Source organism: Pseudoliparis swirei, chromosome 3, assembly GCF_029220125.1.
Source record: "Pseudoliparis swirei isolate HS2019 ecotype Mariana Trench chromosome 3, NWPU_hadal_v1, whole genome shotgun sequence".
NCBI lineage: Eukaryota > Metazoa > Chordata > Actinopteri > Perciformes > Liparidae > Pseudoliparis > Pseudoliparis swirei.
Genome location: NC_079390.1, coordinates 7,493,386 through 7,510,434, shown reverse-complemented (window position 1 = coordinate 7,510,434; position 17,049 = coordinate 7,493,386). Strand labels below are relative to the sequence as shown.

At 42.1% G+C, this 17,049-nt stretch overlaps 2 protein-coding genes across 9 annotated transcripts in view; both read left to right on the top strand.

The window, feature by feature from the left end:
- The window catches only part of LOC130192012 (serine protease FAM111A-like), a 20,503-nt gene extending 7,888 nt beyond the window's left edge, over positions 1 to 12,615 (top strand). For 4 of the 7 annotated variants that reach the window (XM_056411833.1, XM_056411832.1, XM_056411830.1 and 1 more), the window contains 4 exons: positions 7,814 to 7,897; positions 8,066 to 8,128; positions 8,308 to 8,403; positions 8,506 to 12,230. In XM_056411833.1, coding sequence (XP_056267808.1) covers positions 7,814 to 7,897; positions 8,066 to 8,128; positions 8,308 to 8,403; positions 8,506 to 9,417 — 1,155 coding nt within the window. In that variant the 3' untranslated portion in view covers positions 9,418 to 12,230. Of the gene's footprint in view, positions 1 to 1,141; positions 1,249 to 7,813; positions 7,898 to 8,065; positions 8,129 to 8,307; positions 8,404 to 8,505; positions 12,231 to 12,533 lie in introns of those variants that run through there. The other 3 variants (XM_056411835.1, XM_056411834.1, XM_056411836.1) reach the window with 3 other exon arrangements.
- On the top strand, positions 12,594 to 17,049 carry LOC130192023 (DNA-directed RNA polymerase III subunit RPC9-like). 2 transcript variants are annotated; one of them, XM_056411853.1, is made up of 7 exons: positions 12,594 to 12,931; positions 14,089 to 14,125; positions 14,233 to 14,331; positions 14,422 to 14,516; positions 14,672 to 14,729; positions 15,464 to 15,503; positions 16,677 to 16,798. In XM_056411853.1, exons 1-7 carry the CDS (start codon positions 12,924 to 12,926, stop codon positions 16,712 to 16,714), a joined length of 375 nt encoding a protein of 124 aa, XP_056267828.1. In that variant the 5' UTR covers positions 12,594 to 12,923; the 3' UTR covers positions 16,715 to 16,798. The 2 variants fall into 2 exon arrangements, with proteins under 2 accessions (XP_056267828.1, XP_056267827.1); XM_056411852.1 differs by lacking the exon at positions 15,464 to 15,503 and having other exon boundaries at positions 12,658 to 12,931; positions 16,698 to 17,049.

Genomic DNA, 17,049 nt, shown 5'->3' with positions numbered 1-17,049 from the left:
AAAACAAGCCCAATATCAGAACTCAAAATATGCCTGTGCCAAACCATATACACTGCTTTTAAAGTCCAACAACATTGCTATCATTTCCAAATGTATTGTAATATCTACAAAGTAACAACAAATGGTTAGTATGCCAGCATTAAAAGCAGTTTTCCCTAAACAGTTATTTCACCTAGGTCCTAAAATGGCCTTGTGTAATTAGATACAGTATATTATCATAAATAAAATATAGCTCTGTGAAGGTGTAGACCAGGCCTATTCAACTAGCGGCCCGCTTGAGTTTAACTGGCCCGCGTGACTCTCACTAGCACACCCCCCCCCCCCCCCCGGTCAACAATCCTTCTCGGCTCGCGCGCGACTCTCACTAGCACTAGCACCCCCCCCCCCCCGTCAACAATCCTGTGCGGCCCTCACACCCCCCGTGATTTTCTTATTCGGCCCACTTGCTACTGAAGTTGAATAGCCCTGGTGTAGACCAATTCACTGACGGACAAACTAACCTGTTGCTTTGTCTTGAGGCTTTCTCTTCTCTTTTCTCTCTTCCTCCCTGCCTGGACAACATGAATGTACTGTTTTTACTTCATATGCATTTACTGTAGTTAATGCAATACCTTATTTCAACTGAAACACCTTATGTTGCTTCACTATATTTTTATCATATACTTATAGTTCAAACAATGTAACTCGACAACTGGAGAACGGAGCAGCATTTTGAATGTGTTTCCCCGTTTTGCTGTGGTTTTGGAGATCACTGTGGTGCGCACGAATCTCGGTTTTGCAGTACCGACAAAAAGCTTTGGTATCATCCCCAGCCACACGTTCTATCCATTCTTTAATTCCGTTTTCACTTTCCCATTCTTTCGTATATTTCTTCCCGTATTTAGCCCACTTACCGGGTGGCATGTTTCTCCAGTGTAGCTAGCTACACTAACTACCAGACCAGAGTTGGGATCGAGCGGGTCACGGGAGACTGAGAGCGGCGAGAGCTTTAGGTGCGTGTGTGTATGTGGGCGTGTCCCATGTCCATGTGTGTACGTGCTGATCTGGAGTCAGTTTGGTAGGATTTGGGTAGAAATAAATTATTTCATTTAAAATATGGATTTTTATTTAAAGATATTCATGTAATTTGCATGCAAAATAGGTCTACCCGAACCAGCGGACAAGAAATTCAACCCGCGGCAACACTTCAAAAGTAGCCCAATTCCACGGGAAAACCGCGGACCTGGCAACACTGGGCGGAAGGTGCAGGTGACTTTTCTTCTCTTTTTTTTGCCCCGATGCGCGCGCAGACACGCCGGTATGGAGCTCTGCGGCGCGCGGGACAGAGCCGAGAAATGTTAATGCGACACTAGAGAAAGAGTGACATGCTGCTATAGAGACGATCAATAACAGACGTTTAGTTTAATAAAAGAACAAAGACGTCTTGAAGAAAATAACCTTACATTACTTCTGCTGTAATCTGTTGCTATAGAGAAAATTACAGGGGGGCGGGGTCTCACCCTGATATAATGGTGGGGGAAACACTGGGATGTGTCACAATTAGGGCTGCAACAACGAATCGATAAAAATCGATTATTAAAATAGTTGGCAACGAATTTCATTATCGATTCGTTGTGTCGCGCGATTATTACGGCGCTCAATAAGTCACGGAGTGTAAACAAAGTAGATTTGAGCGCAGAGCGGCGCAGGAGAAACAAGAGTGGAGGGAGAGACGGGCGCTGCGTTGAGAGCCAATCAGCGCTGAGCTGCTCCGCTGTTGATGAATCTAATTGGCTGCTGCTGCTCACGTGGCGCTGGATGCAGAAGTCCTTCACGTAGTCGGAGACATTCACGGAGCTAAGTGCGCCTACCAGTGACGTTATGAACCCAGACACCAGGGCGCTACATGTCACGACGTGTGTGGCATTTCCACAAGAGTATAACGTAGAGAACATGGTTATTTATTCCGTGGCGGATGGCTGAAAATATTTTTCCATGGAGAAAGGCAACGGAGATAAGCCACGCCTCCTCACCGTATTAGGCGTTTAACCCATAAATAGCCAACTCAGGAGAGTAAACCGTCAGTCTGTTTGTGACGGGTTCATCCACATGACCAGTGAACAGGGTTCATGCTGACCAGTGGGTCTCCAGGACCTTTCCATGACTTTAAACCAAATTTCCATGATTAAACATTTAATGAAAACTGTGTATACATGAACAAGTGAGAGGATGTAGTATTTAAAATAACAATGAGAATTCCAAAGCATACCGTATATATACCGTGTAAATTAACATTTGAATAAAACAAATTTGCATTACCGTATTTTTTGCACTATAGGGCGCACTAGATTATAAGGCGCACTGTCAATGAATGGTCTATTTTCGATCTTTTTTCATATATAAAGCGCACCGGACTATAAGGCGCATTAAGCGGAAAAAAAAGCTGGATCTTCTTTTCAGTGATCTTGTTTTTGCAGTATGCGCGGAAAATGACCAACTTTTCTTCGTAATCTTTTGGCAGTTGCTGCGAGACGGTAGTTCGTGTGCGGATAGAGAGATTACGTCTTTTCATAAAACGAAAGCACCAAGAAGGACCGCCTCGAAAGTCATTGATATTCATGTCCCGTGCTAACGCTGTTGCCTTCAGTCGAATAGAGACTGTAGAGACGCTTCTACCTGCTGCTCTCTGTTCAATAACCCACTGTTCAATTTTGTCCTCTAACTGTGGCCATCTCGCTTTGTTCCCGCGGAAACTCTGTGGTCTTCTTTACTTGGCGCAGGTCATCTTCTTGCTTCCTCCACTTCCGTACCATTGATTCATTGATGTTGAATTCTCTCGCAGCTGCTCTATTCCCATGTTCTACTGCGTGACTGATAGCCTTGAGTTTGAAGTCCGCGTCGTAAGCGTGTCTTTTGACAGGTGCCATACACACACTGTAATATTATGGTGAAGCACAGTATGTATTACTCCGCGACGCTCCTGGCTACGGTAGCCGTAATGCTGCAAGCGGTGCGGCTTTGTAGTTTACCAAAGTCGTACTAAAACATTTTGACTTAGCGCCGTGAGCGCCTTGTACCACACAAAATCGCTTAGAGGTCAGTAAGCAAAACCAGAATTAATCCATATATACGGCGCTTCGGATTATAAAGCGCACTGTCGTTTTTTGAGAAAATTAAAGGCTTGTAAGTGCGCCCTATAGTGCAAAAAATACGGTACTTTTCCAAACATTTGGGGATTTTATTTTTTTCAATTACTTTGCTTGGCCTGCTAATAGCCATTTAAAAATTCCATGACTTTTCCAGGTTTTCCATGACCGTACGGACCCTGTTTTGAATAAAGGGTTGAAAATTACAGTGTTTTTGTTTTTTTATCCGATAAATCGATTAATCGATAAAATAATCAACAGATTAATCGATTATCAAAATAATCGTTAGTTGCAGCCCTAGTCACAATGCAAAAGCCTTTAAAAGGTGAATTTAATTTTTTGTTGTAAAATGTATAAAATGCCCCCAGCCTCCAGAGTATTAACATGACATATTTGCATGTCAGTCAGTTTACCAAGGCCACTGGTTCTGCTGTTCAATGTTAAAGATGACAGGACCAATGGGGTCTCAAATACACCTTTTCTTACTAATCTGGATGTTTCACTGAAGAAACAATTTATCATCCACAATATTAAATACCTCGCTGGCACCTTTGAAAACACAGCTGTGTAAAGTTTTGTCTTTAAAAAAGAATACAATTAAACAAGTGTCTAAAACTGTTACAACAAATTTCCCCTTGGGGATTAATAAAGTATATATCTATCTATCTAAATACACGCTGTCTGAAGTGATTACTCGTTCATTTAGTAGATTTAGTCTTTAGAATAACTTTTAATCGCGATTAATGAATTTCAAAATGTGCGATTAATTAGGTTTTTTTTTTAATCGATTGACAGCCCTAATATATATATATGATGAAGTGCAGAGACAGGCAGGTTTTCAGAACTTTTAAAGTCAGTTAAAGGTGACTAGTGTATTTAAGTAAAGAATTAAGTGGTGTGCATGGGAGTGACCAGAAGGAAATGGTCCTGGGAATGACAGTGGGGGACCCGGGCTCTTTTAATGAGCCCAACTGCCGACGGGAAGAAGCTGTCGGAGTGGCATGAGATCTTGGTCCTGATGGACCATCCTCTGCTGAACCTTCTTGATGGTTAAGCTGATGGCCAGCTCCCACTTGAGGTCCCGGGTGATGATGGAGCCCAGGAAGCGGAAGGACTCCACAGCGTCATTGGAGCAGTCACACAGGCTGAGGGGGGCTGGTGGGGCTGCGTTCGTTCTGAAGTCCACAACCATCTCCACCGTCTTGAGAGCGTTGAGCTCCAGGGGGTTCTAGCTGCACCAGGTCACCAGATGGCCCGTCTCCTACCTGTAGGCGGACTCATCCCCATCAGATATGAGTCCAATGTGGGTGGTGTTGTCCGCAAACTTCAGGAGCTTGACAGACAGGTGACTGGAGGTGCAGGGGGATGGGGATGATGGTGGAGGCCTTTAAGTAGGCTGGAACATGGCATGTCTCCAGGGAGGTGTTGAAGATGTCTGACACCGGAGACAGCTGGTCAGCACTGCTTCAGGGTGGAGGGGGAGACAGAGCCCGGGCCCGCTGCTTTTCGGGGGTTCTGCTTTTAGAAAACCCTATTAACGTCTCTCTTGAATAGAGAGGGTCGTTGGGATGGGTGGTACAGAGGTATGAGCTCCCTGATGGGAGGGGGGCCGGTGGTCTGGGGCTGAGGGGGATGGCGTCAGGACTGCCCCATTGTCTTCCCAATCTACAGTAGAACTCGTTCAGTCGTCTGCCAGGCGGAGGTCATTCATGGAGTGGGGGGTTTGGGGTTTGGGGCTTGTAGTTGGTGATCTGTCTGAGCCCTCTCCACACAGAGGCAGAGCCACTTGCTGAGAGCTGCTAGTGTACAGTCGTTGAGCGTCCCTCCCTGCCCTGCTACACCTGTATTTTGACTCTGTGTACACGTCCTTGTCCCCACTACTAAATGCCTGGTTCTTTTGCCGCCTTAGCTTCCTGAGTTTTGCTTTGAACCAGGGTTTGTCATTGTTGTAACTCACCCTGGTGCTGGTTGGAACACAGCTGTCCTCACAGCAGCTGATTTATGAGGTTACATCCTCTGTGTAATCATCCAGACTCTTGGTAGCAGTCCTGAAGACATCCCATGCAGTGTAAAACTCTTTATTGACCAATATTTTAGTTTTTCACAGGTTGCACTTTATTATTATCTTGAACGTATTCAGTGCAAAACAGGTTAATTGCAGCCACAATAAACTAATCTTTGCCAAATAGTAGTTCTCTTTTGCACAGATAGAACTGTAATTGTATTCTAATAAAGTAACTGAAAACAATTAATTTGTTTTTGTCTGGAGTAATCTGGTTTAATTTAAAGTGATTGCAAAGTAATTCTATTATTTGAAAAAGCACAGATGGAGGAGTCGCAAAACAAAACATTTCTTCAAGAAAGTCGAACTACAAAAGTGCCACTGAAGTGCTAAACTGTGTTTTAATCCAGATATAGTCTGAAAAGATGTGTTTTTAGTTTCTGGTGGAAGATGTAGAGACTTCCTGATGTCAGTGGGGAGCTCATTCCACCACTGAGGAGCCAGGACGGGAAACAATATTGATTTTGTCGAGCGATTAGCTTGAACTGCAGGAGTCACAAGTCGATTGGTTGTTGCCGAGCGGAGTGAACGTGCTGGGGTGTAAGGTTTGACCATATCCCGGATGTAGACAGGGCCCGAACCAATCGCAGCACGGTACGAAATAACCAATGTTTTGAAGCGGATGTGGGCAGCCACCGGTAACCAGTGACGAGAGCGGAGTGGTGTGGGTGAATTTTGGGAGGCTGAAGACAAGTCGAGCGGCAGCATTCTGGATGAGCTGCAGAGGTCGGATGGCCTTAGCAGGTAGACCTGCCAGGAGGGAGTTACAGTAGTCTAGGTGGGAAATGACCAGAGCCTGGACCAGAACCTGTGCCGAGTAAGAATAGGACGTATTCTCCTGATGTTGTGCAGCATGTACCTACAGGAATGCGTTGTCGCAGTGATGTTGGCCGTCGGGGAGAGTTGACTGTCGAGTATCACCCCGAGGTTCCTGGCAGTCAGGGTAGGGGCCAGGGGCGTCTCTAGGATTTGGATACATCTGGGGTTTAGCCAGTGCAGCTTAGATAGGAAAGTGACCCACCGCGAGCGTTGTCGACGGGATGGGGGGGTGCTAGTGAGTTTTTCTAGTGAGTGTGCTCACCTGTGTGCGCGGATGTGTCGGCGCGTATCACGGCAGAGCGATGCGCGTTATGGGAGCGGCGGCGCTGGGCTTAGCCCAGAAGAGTGAAGCAGCGAAATTTGTAGACATAGAAACACTCTCAGACAGCAGCTTGCTGTTACGTGCGCCTGCTGCCAGTCTGACTCCGCTGCTTTGGGTGAATGACGTCACGTGCGACCTGGAGGTGTTAACCACTTGTGTGCCAAATCTTTATTTTGTAATTTTTTTTTATTAACATTCGGGGCTAATTAAAAAACATCCGGACGCCACTGGTAGGGGCCAACACGGAGTTGTTGAAGGTGGTAGTCAGGTCGTGGGTGGGAGAGCCTTTCCGATTGTAACGGATCCCCGTATATCAATCGGCGTGAGACTTTACTGCTGGTGAACTTCTTTATTTCGTTGTATAATCATGAACCAAAACTCTTGAATTATAACCTCCTTGTCACCACCGTAAGAGCGTTAGCCTCATACGGGTCCATTAAAACTATCAAACTTTTAATAAAATGCGCATCTGTCCGTAACATTTAGCCGTACCGTCAAGTTTGTATATTAACATAAAATAAAGGTGCGCTTCCTTTTAACATTTCAAAATAAAAGTCAAATTTAGCTCAAACCGGAAGTAGATTAAAACATACAAAATCATTAAAACAATACAGTATAAAAAGGCATACATCAAAACCAATAAAGCAGATACAAAATAAGGCAATCAACGCAAAACAAACATTTTGAGGGGTTATTTACACCGATATTTCTATAAAAATTCATCATGGACAATTTTGTAGGGGCGGTGGGGCGTGGCCATCTTTCTTCCTCCGAAGTGGGGCGCGACAGGTTTGAGAACCACTGCATTAGTCTAAAGTAGTGACAAAACACTTTATCTGTGGTATTGGTTGCTTAGATATGAGTTGCTGATTATACAAGTATGTGATAAGGAATCATGACAATTTAAATTGTTCAACATCAGAGTTTACGATATGATTATGTGTCTAATTGGCCTCAGCTGCTGGCTGAAGCCAATCGGTGTGTGATTAGCCCTCAGCTATATAAGCTGGAGGGGAGATGCAGAGCAGTGGCACAGTCTGCGGTAAATACAGCATGTTACCAAACAGAACCTCGGTGTTGGCTAGTCCTTGGTGCTTTGGGGGGAAACCTACGGGTGACTGCATGGAACATGTCACACTAATATTATTTTCGGCATATGTATTGTTATTAATTTGGTTGATAGTTATACATTCCTTTAATATGATGCACATAAGCTTCCGTTTCGTCTCTTAAGTTTCGTTTTGTGTAAAAGACAAATACCGGTTGGATAGGTTTCATAAAATGGTGTCATGCCACACCCAAACATGCATGAAAAGACTAAAGGCCATCTTACGTGTGTGGTTTTATTGCTGTGTTTTTAGTAAATCACAATGCACATCATATTGACAATGAGGATTCCATGTATACTGTAACTGTTAATAATTTGTATAACCTTTTCTTGTTGGTAAGATACTAAATCACCTTTTCTGTGTCATTAAAACTCAGCCAGAAAAACAAGAACAAATGGAACCTCCCCTCGATCAACCTTTGAAGACCACAAATAATGGACAAATGGACAAAGTTGTCCCGGTAATTCTCCCGAGTCCATACTGATTTACATGGGTTTGACAATTGCATCTAGCTGTGTATGTCTTTCAAAGGAAATCCATGAAAAAGTAACATCATGGCAAAAGTTTTAACGCATGCCTTTTGTAATGCATTGCTATTATTGATGACATTTACATCTGTTATCTCAAGGAAGAAACAGACGACCCGAATGGGGAAAGCGGACAACCCCCTGATGTACACACTGCTGCAGAGGTTTGTCATATTTTATTTTCTATCTGTGTTGGATAATATACACAGATGCTTATTTTTCTTCATTTTTATCTCACTTTTGTGGCACATCTTGGTTTTTGTTAAATGATTCAAACTAATTATTTAGTCTGTTTTTGACATGATATAACACGGTTTAAGTTGTGTCTGTCTCTATTCGTCAGCCCTGTGTTAAACTGGAGACCTCAGGTTGTACACCGCCTCTCGTCCAAAGTCCAGAGGGATCGGCTCCAGTCCCTCACGGCTCTCTAAATAAATGGGTAAAGTCAATGGATGGATGCTTTAAAAGTTTTGCTATAACAGAATACAACATTTGTTTCTGTAATTAAATGAAATTATATTTAATTGTGTTTCATTCCTAGGAAGAGGAGCCACATGAAACTCATACTTTCGTGTGGTGCTGGGAGAAGGAAGCCACAACAATTACCTGCAATAAAGCAAGAACTGTTGAGAACTTGCTGAAGACGAGTCCACAGTTCAGGAAAATTGTTGGCAAAAACAAAAACAAAGAGCTCGTTATTGTCAGAGATGGGAAAGCTATCAGTTCACACTTTCCATGCAGCTTAATCGGAAAAGATGAACGGCTGACTATCAAGTTTCTTACAGCTGTTGACAAGCCGAAGCAAATTGTTACTGGTTCTGATCGTTGCCAGAGAAAGGGGCCACCTAGTGAGCTTGTGATGTTTCATTTAATGACAAGCGGAGGTGAAAGTCTGCAAACTAAGATTATGAGAAACCCAGCCCTAAAAAAGTACATTGACGAATTTACTGTGTATGCATACAAAGGGGAAACGGTGAAGCAGGCTCTGAAAAGAGATGGTCGTTTACAGGAAGAACTATTCACAAAGAACTGTGCACTTTCCAACAAGAGCACTCAAGTAAACACTGAAATGTCCACTCTCGTTGATGATCTTCATGGTGAAACCTTCAAGATCATACTGCTGAATAGGGACAGTCCACCAAACAGTCAGCCTAGCAGTTTGGAGGATGCTCCTCTAGAGCAGTCTAGCACAACTGAGGCAGTGAATGTCGACACACCAAAAAAGACAGTGGTGCTAGATGGTAAGGAGGCACCAGATTTACATTTATGTGAAATAACTCATTCCAAAATGATGCGGAGTTACCTAAATTCACAGTTTCAAGATTTTGTGAAGAGAAAAAAAATTCAGGTATCTGGGTTTACTCCTATCAAGCATCTCCGTGTGGAGTACGGAAAGAACGCTCAGAGATGCCTGGAAGTGAAAACAATGAAGCAACTGATGGGAGCTCAGTAATTCTGTTTGCAGTGTGAGAGTAAATGGAAGACCAAAAGGAAGTGGCTTCCTTTTATTTGACAAGTTTGTCCTCACAAACGGACATGTGCTTGAAAACGTTTTCAATGCGAGTACATGGCAGCTTACTGAGAGGCTCACAGTCCATTTCTCTTATGAAAGTGTAGGCCAGGTGGATTCAGGAGTCGAAGTGGAAGAAGTTGTTGGATTTGAATGCGCCCATGATGCGTCAGGGCACAAGCATGACTGGGCTTTGTTGAGGATCGGTGCTGATCAGAAGTTGCCTGATGTTCTGTTAAAACGAATTGGATTATGTCCCAAAAGTGGAGGAATTTGCATTATTGGGCATCCTGGAGATTCTCCAAAAATGATAGATCCATGCTTCATAGTTCCAACTGAAAGACGTCGCGAGATTGTCGAGAGGCATCGCCGTGAAAATCCAGAGGGAGTTCTTCCGTTCAAAGAATCAAACCATGAGGCCATTCAGTTAATTACGCAACGTTTCTTTGAGGGTGTGAAACACGATAAAGAGAACAGACAGGCTCTACATTACGAGACTTGTCTTTATTTTGGCTCATCCGGCTCTCCTGTCTTTGACGAGCACTGCAATGTTGTTGCAATGCATTCAGGCGGATACCCCTACGAAAATACAAGGGGTGAACAACACAGTGTCGTAGAGTTCGGCTACGCTGCATCCATCATTATCGAGCGTATCGTTGTCCAAATGGTAGACAGAGGCAGGTTTGACGTGTTGAAGGAATACCTGGCTTGCGATTATAGACATCAACAACACGTGAACAACAATGTGAAGAAACTGCTTGAGAGCAGAAACAGAGAATCCATATTAACTGCACTAACACAGCCGATGGTCACAGGTGACGAGAGTTTGAGGAAGTTCTTTGAATTCTTGTCTCAGAGAGAGGATCCTGTCCCAATGGACACTGATTGAGTGTCACAGATACAAAGCTGACAGAAACGGCTCAGCAGTGAGCAACAAAGGCTTTCATGACTCATGTCTGCTTTCAGATATCAGGCCTATGATCAGGGTACTTTTGTTCAGTGCTCAAGTACCGGTAGTATATCGATTGAAACTTATTATATTCATTGGTTTAGGTAACCATAATCAGTTTTGAGAACAATGCTTGTTTTTCGCTGATACATTTTGTAGAGTTTTTGTTTGGTAATTGCTAAATCTCTGTTCAGTTCAGGGAATACATCTGGATATTATTTGTGAATGTTGATGCTGTGCTTGTTCATAGTAATCTGACTGTACTGTCTACTATTGCCCAACTAGATTTGATAAACCTGCTTTTGTCTTATCGGCCGATATCTTCTTGATATATTGGCGTTGGTTCATATGTCATCACAGGAGTAACATGAAGTTGCAGCACAGAAATGCCAAAGATACAGTTACTGACTGTAAACAGTCTGGTTCAGTAAAAACGTTGGTTTTGTTTAGTCTTGCATAGTGTAATGGAAATGAGTTATTCTTTTAGATATCTTATATTCTTGTATAGGTCAACTGTTTTATAGGTTGCTATTGACTCTATATCTCACACCTATTAGCATGTGTGTGCGCTGTTGTAGAAGATGTCTATGTTTTTGGGAGAAGAGTTTAAATATTCAATCATTATGAAAAACAAACAGAGTTCTGGACGGAAATCAAAGTTGTCTTTGCGTTTATTAGCTTGCAAGCTGCAAGAAAGTTCCTCAGTCACATATCTGAGTGAGATGGGGAAGGATCTTCAAAATACATTGTGCCACACCGTGATTTAAACATGCAAGGAGTGCCTTGAGTCCAGGCCCACAGATGACCTCAGGGGAGTGTGTATCTGCGTTCACTTCAAGGAAAAGAAACGGACACAAGTCGCCCCGACGCTGTAGAGACGATAACAGAGAAGATAACTCCCTCTGTCTCTCGCCCTCCCCATATTCCCACGTCTCTGTTCCTTAAATCAATACACACATGCAAATGTATTTTATCATTACAATAAGTCCCCCTTTGTTTGTGAATGTCAAAGCAGAATATTCCAATAACATCCCCAGCCCTGTAAACTGTCTTCATAACGCTGTGATATTTAATCTTCAACGCTCACTCACACAGAATCGTTGTGGCTCTGTGCACCTCGGCCTCTTCTTGCAAGAATAAATACTTTAAAGATAAGTTTTTCGATATATTCATGATTTCAGCTTAAGAAGACGTAACATCTGGTACGTTAATGTTTTGCTGCGACAATAGCCATGTCTATTTCCATTGGACTGCTAGAGAAAGACGTTCATGTTTTAAGAAAAATAATCTTTTGTTCAAGCTGTTTTGAGATTTTCATTTTATTATTATAAATTGTGACTCCTGCACCTCGAGCTAATCACTCGAAATCCAGACGGTTTGCTGTCCTGGCTCCTCAGTGGTGGAACGAGCTCCCCACTGACATCAGGACAGCAGAAAGTCTCTACATCTTCCGTCGGAGACTGAAAACACACCTTTTCCGACTATCTGGATTAAAACACAGATTTGCACTTCAGTGGCACTTAAATAGCTCTTATTATGGTACTTTGGTAGTTCGACTATGTTGAGGAAATGTTACTTCCTGTATTCTTGTTGTTCTTAGTTTGTACTCTAGGTTGAAATGCACTTATTGTAAGTCGCTTTGGATAAAAGCGTCTGCTTAATGTAATGTTCTGTCATATACCACTGTCTTGGGAATGTTTCTTTTGAACGTGAGAATTTCTTACCTGGTTATATGATGTCATAAAAAACCTGTTTTAACAAATGATTAATGATTCTTTTTCGATATTCAATAAAGTGATTACTTTTATGTTTGGATTTTTATTGTGTTTTTATGCGTCCTTGCTCTCTTCTACAGTATAAACGTGTGAATTAGAAGTCAAAGGTCAAATAATGAGTTCAACTAACTGGGAATCTATCACCTTAAATATATATAATATATATTACGTGTATTGTTACTCAGCAATGTGTATTGCAATCTGTGGGTTGTGAATGACTAACGCCCTGTTACAGGGTTTCTTTGTTGGGTGGTGTGCACCAAATGTATTCGTCCATTTGAATTGTTGTTGGATACATTCTGCCTCTCTTCTCCCTTCTTTGTGCCTCTCTGCAGTGAGAAGCACCCAACATGAGGTGGAGATATTTTGCAACGCCGAAGCCAGAGCGGAACCTTAGATTGAGGTCCAGGGTTTGTGGGACGGAGGTGGATCTTGGAGGGACTGCTGGCGGCAGAGCAGGAGGGGCGGAACTGATACAGGACACTGTTGCGTTTCATCTGGGAAACGGGAACACGGGCCCATTGGGTGTAGGTGGGTTAGGGCTAGTTAGGTTAACAGCTGTACATGTTTCTGCACACTGCGGTTCAGTAGGTGGAGGTATGCAGCTTAAAAAGTTGGTTGCGATCCGCCATTAAACAATAAAGAAGAAGGGCGGAACCTTTGAGCCGGTTCACATTTCCTACACGACCACTTTTGCAACGGACCAAAGCAAAGTGCCTGGCGAAATGGAAGTGTAAGGATTTCCTTTTTAATTTTAAACTCTGAATTGTGTACAGTGTGTTTGTTATTTGACTGCTCTATGTTCTTTTTGTTATGGTTAAAGATAATAAGTTACGACGTCTTTGTAGCAATTTCCGGTTGGTTTATTGATCGAGCTATGAGACACAGACCTATTTCAGCACCCCTGAATTGTATTTTGACTTTTTAAATGATTAAAACAATAACGATCTACTCTGATCGTGAATAGGCTAGCTAGAACATTAGTACACACTGATCTGACGACACTGGAGCAGCTGATGCACACTGACACTTTGTGTTGGTGTATTTGTAAATAAATATATTGTTTAAATAATGTACTCTAGAAGCCTACTCGGAGGAACTATTGTTTGACAAGTTGACACAATTTTTAAAAATTCAATATAATTTCAAGTTTTAAGAACAGTGTTGAAAACAGTTAATTCATTTTGATTTCTCATAACAGGGATTACATACAGTTTTTTCTTGCGTTTTATGTCGTCATTCTGGTTCTTGGCAATCTATGACTTGACTATCTAAAGATTAATTAAACACAGGAAAGCAGTTTTACATTGTTTCCAAATGTAGCCCACTGGATAAATTAGAATACATATTTGTTTAGATAATTCAAAAACAGGACATTGTCCATCCTTTTTTGGCTTGTCTAAATCACAACCTCCTGTGAACTTTACTGAAAAGACAAATACTTTTGTCATGTTTATTTAACCAAATGATCTAATCACAAAGGTAAATCATCCATCTTCGTCTTCATTCAGTAACCAGGGTTCGTACGGTCATGGAAAACCTGGAAAAGTCATGGGGAAAAAAATAAAATCCCAAAAGTGTTGGGAAAGTCATGGACATTTGTTATATTCACATGCTCATTTACGTTGAGTTTGAAATAATGTGTTTAAAAAAATTATGCTCAAAATATCAGCCGACATACGCTCTTTCATACTTGCGGCGCAAGTTTTTATTTGTATTTATCGCGCTGCAAGTGAACGCACCTCAGTTACTGTAACTGAAGGTGACTGTGATATCCATTCAAAAGCCCTAGAAGCTGAATTTACTTTTTGATCTTTTGGGGTCATATACAGTTTGCAATAGTCAAGAATGAATGTATGCTTAATCATGACTTCTTTTCTTCTTTTTTAGGAAAAACGCAAATGCTGCTATGCTCAGTAACTATGAGGTGATGTGTTGCGTCTCATTGTTTAACATTAAATATTGTTGTTGCGTCCAATCAAGAGATTCAAATAATTAAGTGTTGCTTCAGTTTTGTCTGTCTGTGTTTCTCAGGTGTTCAAACTCCTGACAGACCTGAAGGAACAGAGGAAGGACAGCGGGAAGAACAAAAACAGTGCCGGCCAGCAGAACCTCAACACCATCATGTATGAGGTAAACGCACATCCTCTTTCTCTCTCTCCACTGACTCGTTTTAAACGTGTTCAATAGTGGGACCACAGCTTCCTCTGCATTTCCACACAGACACTGAAGTACCTGTCAAAGACTCCCAGCAGCAGGCAGACTCCAGAGATCGTCAGAGAGTTCCTGACCACCATGATGCCTCACAAACTCACAAAGTCAGTGAGATCAGTGGCAGAAATGTTCTCGTTCGTGTGTTTTATTTGGAATTTAAAGATTACCTAATATATATTGATTATTTAGAAGATAAGCAAATACAACAGTATGTGCTGTTCCTTACATCAAATATTCACTGATGTTTTCCCCCCATCAGGGCAGAAAAACTGCAGCTATTGAACCACCGGCCACAGACAGCAGTGGAAATTCAGCTTGTGAGTGTTTTATCACCAATTACTATTATTACGCATTACCATACCTCTCTTTTGCTCTTTTTCCCTACTGATGTATTTTTCTACAATTCTTTCACACAGTTACTGTGGTACGAATGAGCCAGTGTGTAATGTGCTAAGAGTTGCTTGTCATTATTGTGATGTTCTACTTTACAAAACTAACAATAACCTAATAATAATAATAATAATAATGACGTATCTGTGGCTCAGTGGAGAGCAGTGTTGTCCTTCAATCAGAGGATCGGCCGTTCGATCCCCGGCTCCGCTAGCCCATGCCGATGTGTACTTGGGCAAGACACTTCACCCAAAATTACTCCCGTAGCTGTGCAGACGGTGTGTGAATGTGTATGAATGTTCGCTACGCCTGATGTGCAGGTGGAACCTAAGCCCCTCCCACCAGTGTGTGAATGGGTGAATGATGACGAGTAGTGTAAAAGAGCTTTAAGTGGTTGGAAGACTAGAAAAGCACTTTACAAGTACATGTCCATTTACCATTTATCATTAGTGAGCCTCAGTTTTGCTCTGGTGGCGATGTCCCACCTAAGCGTCTGCTGGAAATACTTATTAGTACATCAGATGATTATTAATCTACTGGTAAAAAATAGTCCCCAACAATTGGTCTATTTTGTTGTCTTTGAGTATCATTTTCTGAAAACAACGATACCCAGCGTTTTAATATGTCACTTGAAACTGTAACCCATTTCTTCGGTCCGCAGTTGGATGAAGAGCCTTGGGGCTCAACGCTGCAGACAGGAGGTATTGAGAAAGTGACTTGAAAATTGGTAGTTTTGTGGAGTTTGTTGATATTGGGAAACATAGAATAATGCCAGCCTTGTCATTAAATAATAATTTAATAATAGATTACAACTATAGGACATGCTTTATTTTTGACCATCTATATGTGTCTAATTTCTGCATGACTCCACTGATCCCATTATAGAAGGGGACTCCTTGCCAGATCGCTCATCAGAGGAACATTTAACATGTATGAATCTGCGTCACTGATGCTCTTGTGGAGATGCAACTCAAAGCAGAAGCAGGGATTTACTGCTCGTACACCCAGGCCATAAAGCATTTGGGGGTTTTCAGACATCCAATCCATCACCAGAAACATCAATAAACTTTGGTGGTCCACTTGCAAAAATACCCTGCAGCTATCTGAAAGCACATTTCCACAGCTAGAAAGTGATCTAGAAAGGGGGTCTGGTTGGTAAACACAAACACGCTCTGTCTTGTTTACTGATATCAACTTATGATTCTTGATTATTTAAAGTTACTGTTTTTTTAGTTTGAATCTGCCAACACCTAGAGTTACAAAATCATGCAGTTATGCTGTTGGAGAGTAAATAGCAATAGGTCAAAATGTTTGAGACCTAAATAATGTGCAGATAAATTGTGATTTGAAGTTTATTTTTCTATGGACAAAACAATCCTCAAACCTGAAGTAGTATCTGTTCTGGTGCTTACATCAAATCACATGTTCTTCATCAGCTGATGGAGTTTGCCAGTTTTGGAATGAGATATTTTACATCCAATTAGTCATAGTACTTTGTAAGGGCCCAATTATGTTTCTGTGATTATTATTTGGCATAAATGGAGTTCATATTAAATATAGCAATAGACAGTGAGATAAACAATGTGTTGATATTAAAGCATAAAAACATTTCCTAAAAGGCTCCCAAAATACTAAAAAAATGTGATCCAGAATTTTAAATACCATGCCCCCTTCAAGGACTCAACGTCCATTTTGGAAATTTGAACGTCCAAAATTCCATGACGACTGGCAAACTGCCACTCCGCTGATGAGAATATGTGTTGTTGGCTGCTGCAGACGAAGGGATTGACACAGTTAAGGCGTGGCATGTTTCTGTGTGTAGCATGCTATGTGTTAAATAAGGCAAAGAAAAGGAAACCACTTGTAACAACCAGCATGTTTCTGTTTGTGTTCAGATGGTGGAGGAGAGTGAAGAGAGGTTGTCAGAGGAGCAGATCGAGGAGCTCATCCAGATGGTTGCAGAAGTCCTTCCTGGTGACCCGGAGCAGGAGAACGCAGCTCCAGCTGACGCAGAGGTCGATGAAGCCGTCGAACAGTCATGACGCAGCGAGAGGCCCGACACCACCCGGAGGTGGAGAACTGGAGCGGAGGCTAAAATGACTACGGAACTGCACTGGTCGCGTTATCCTGCGCCATTTGAACTGAGCAACATGCTGACAGGCGGGATTCACAACGACGACCATATAATTACCTCAATGCCATTTGAAATGACTCATTAAATACATTAATAAATGGCAGGAGATTGTT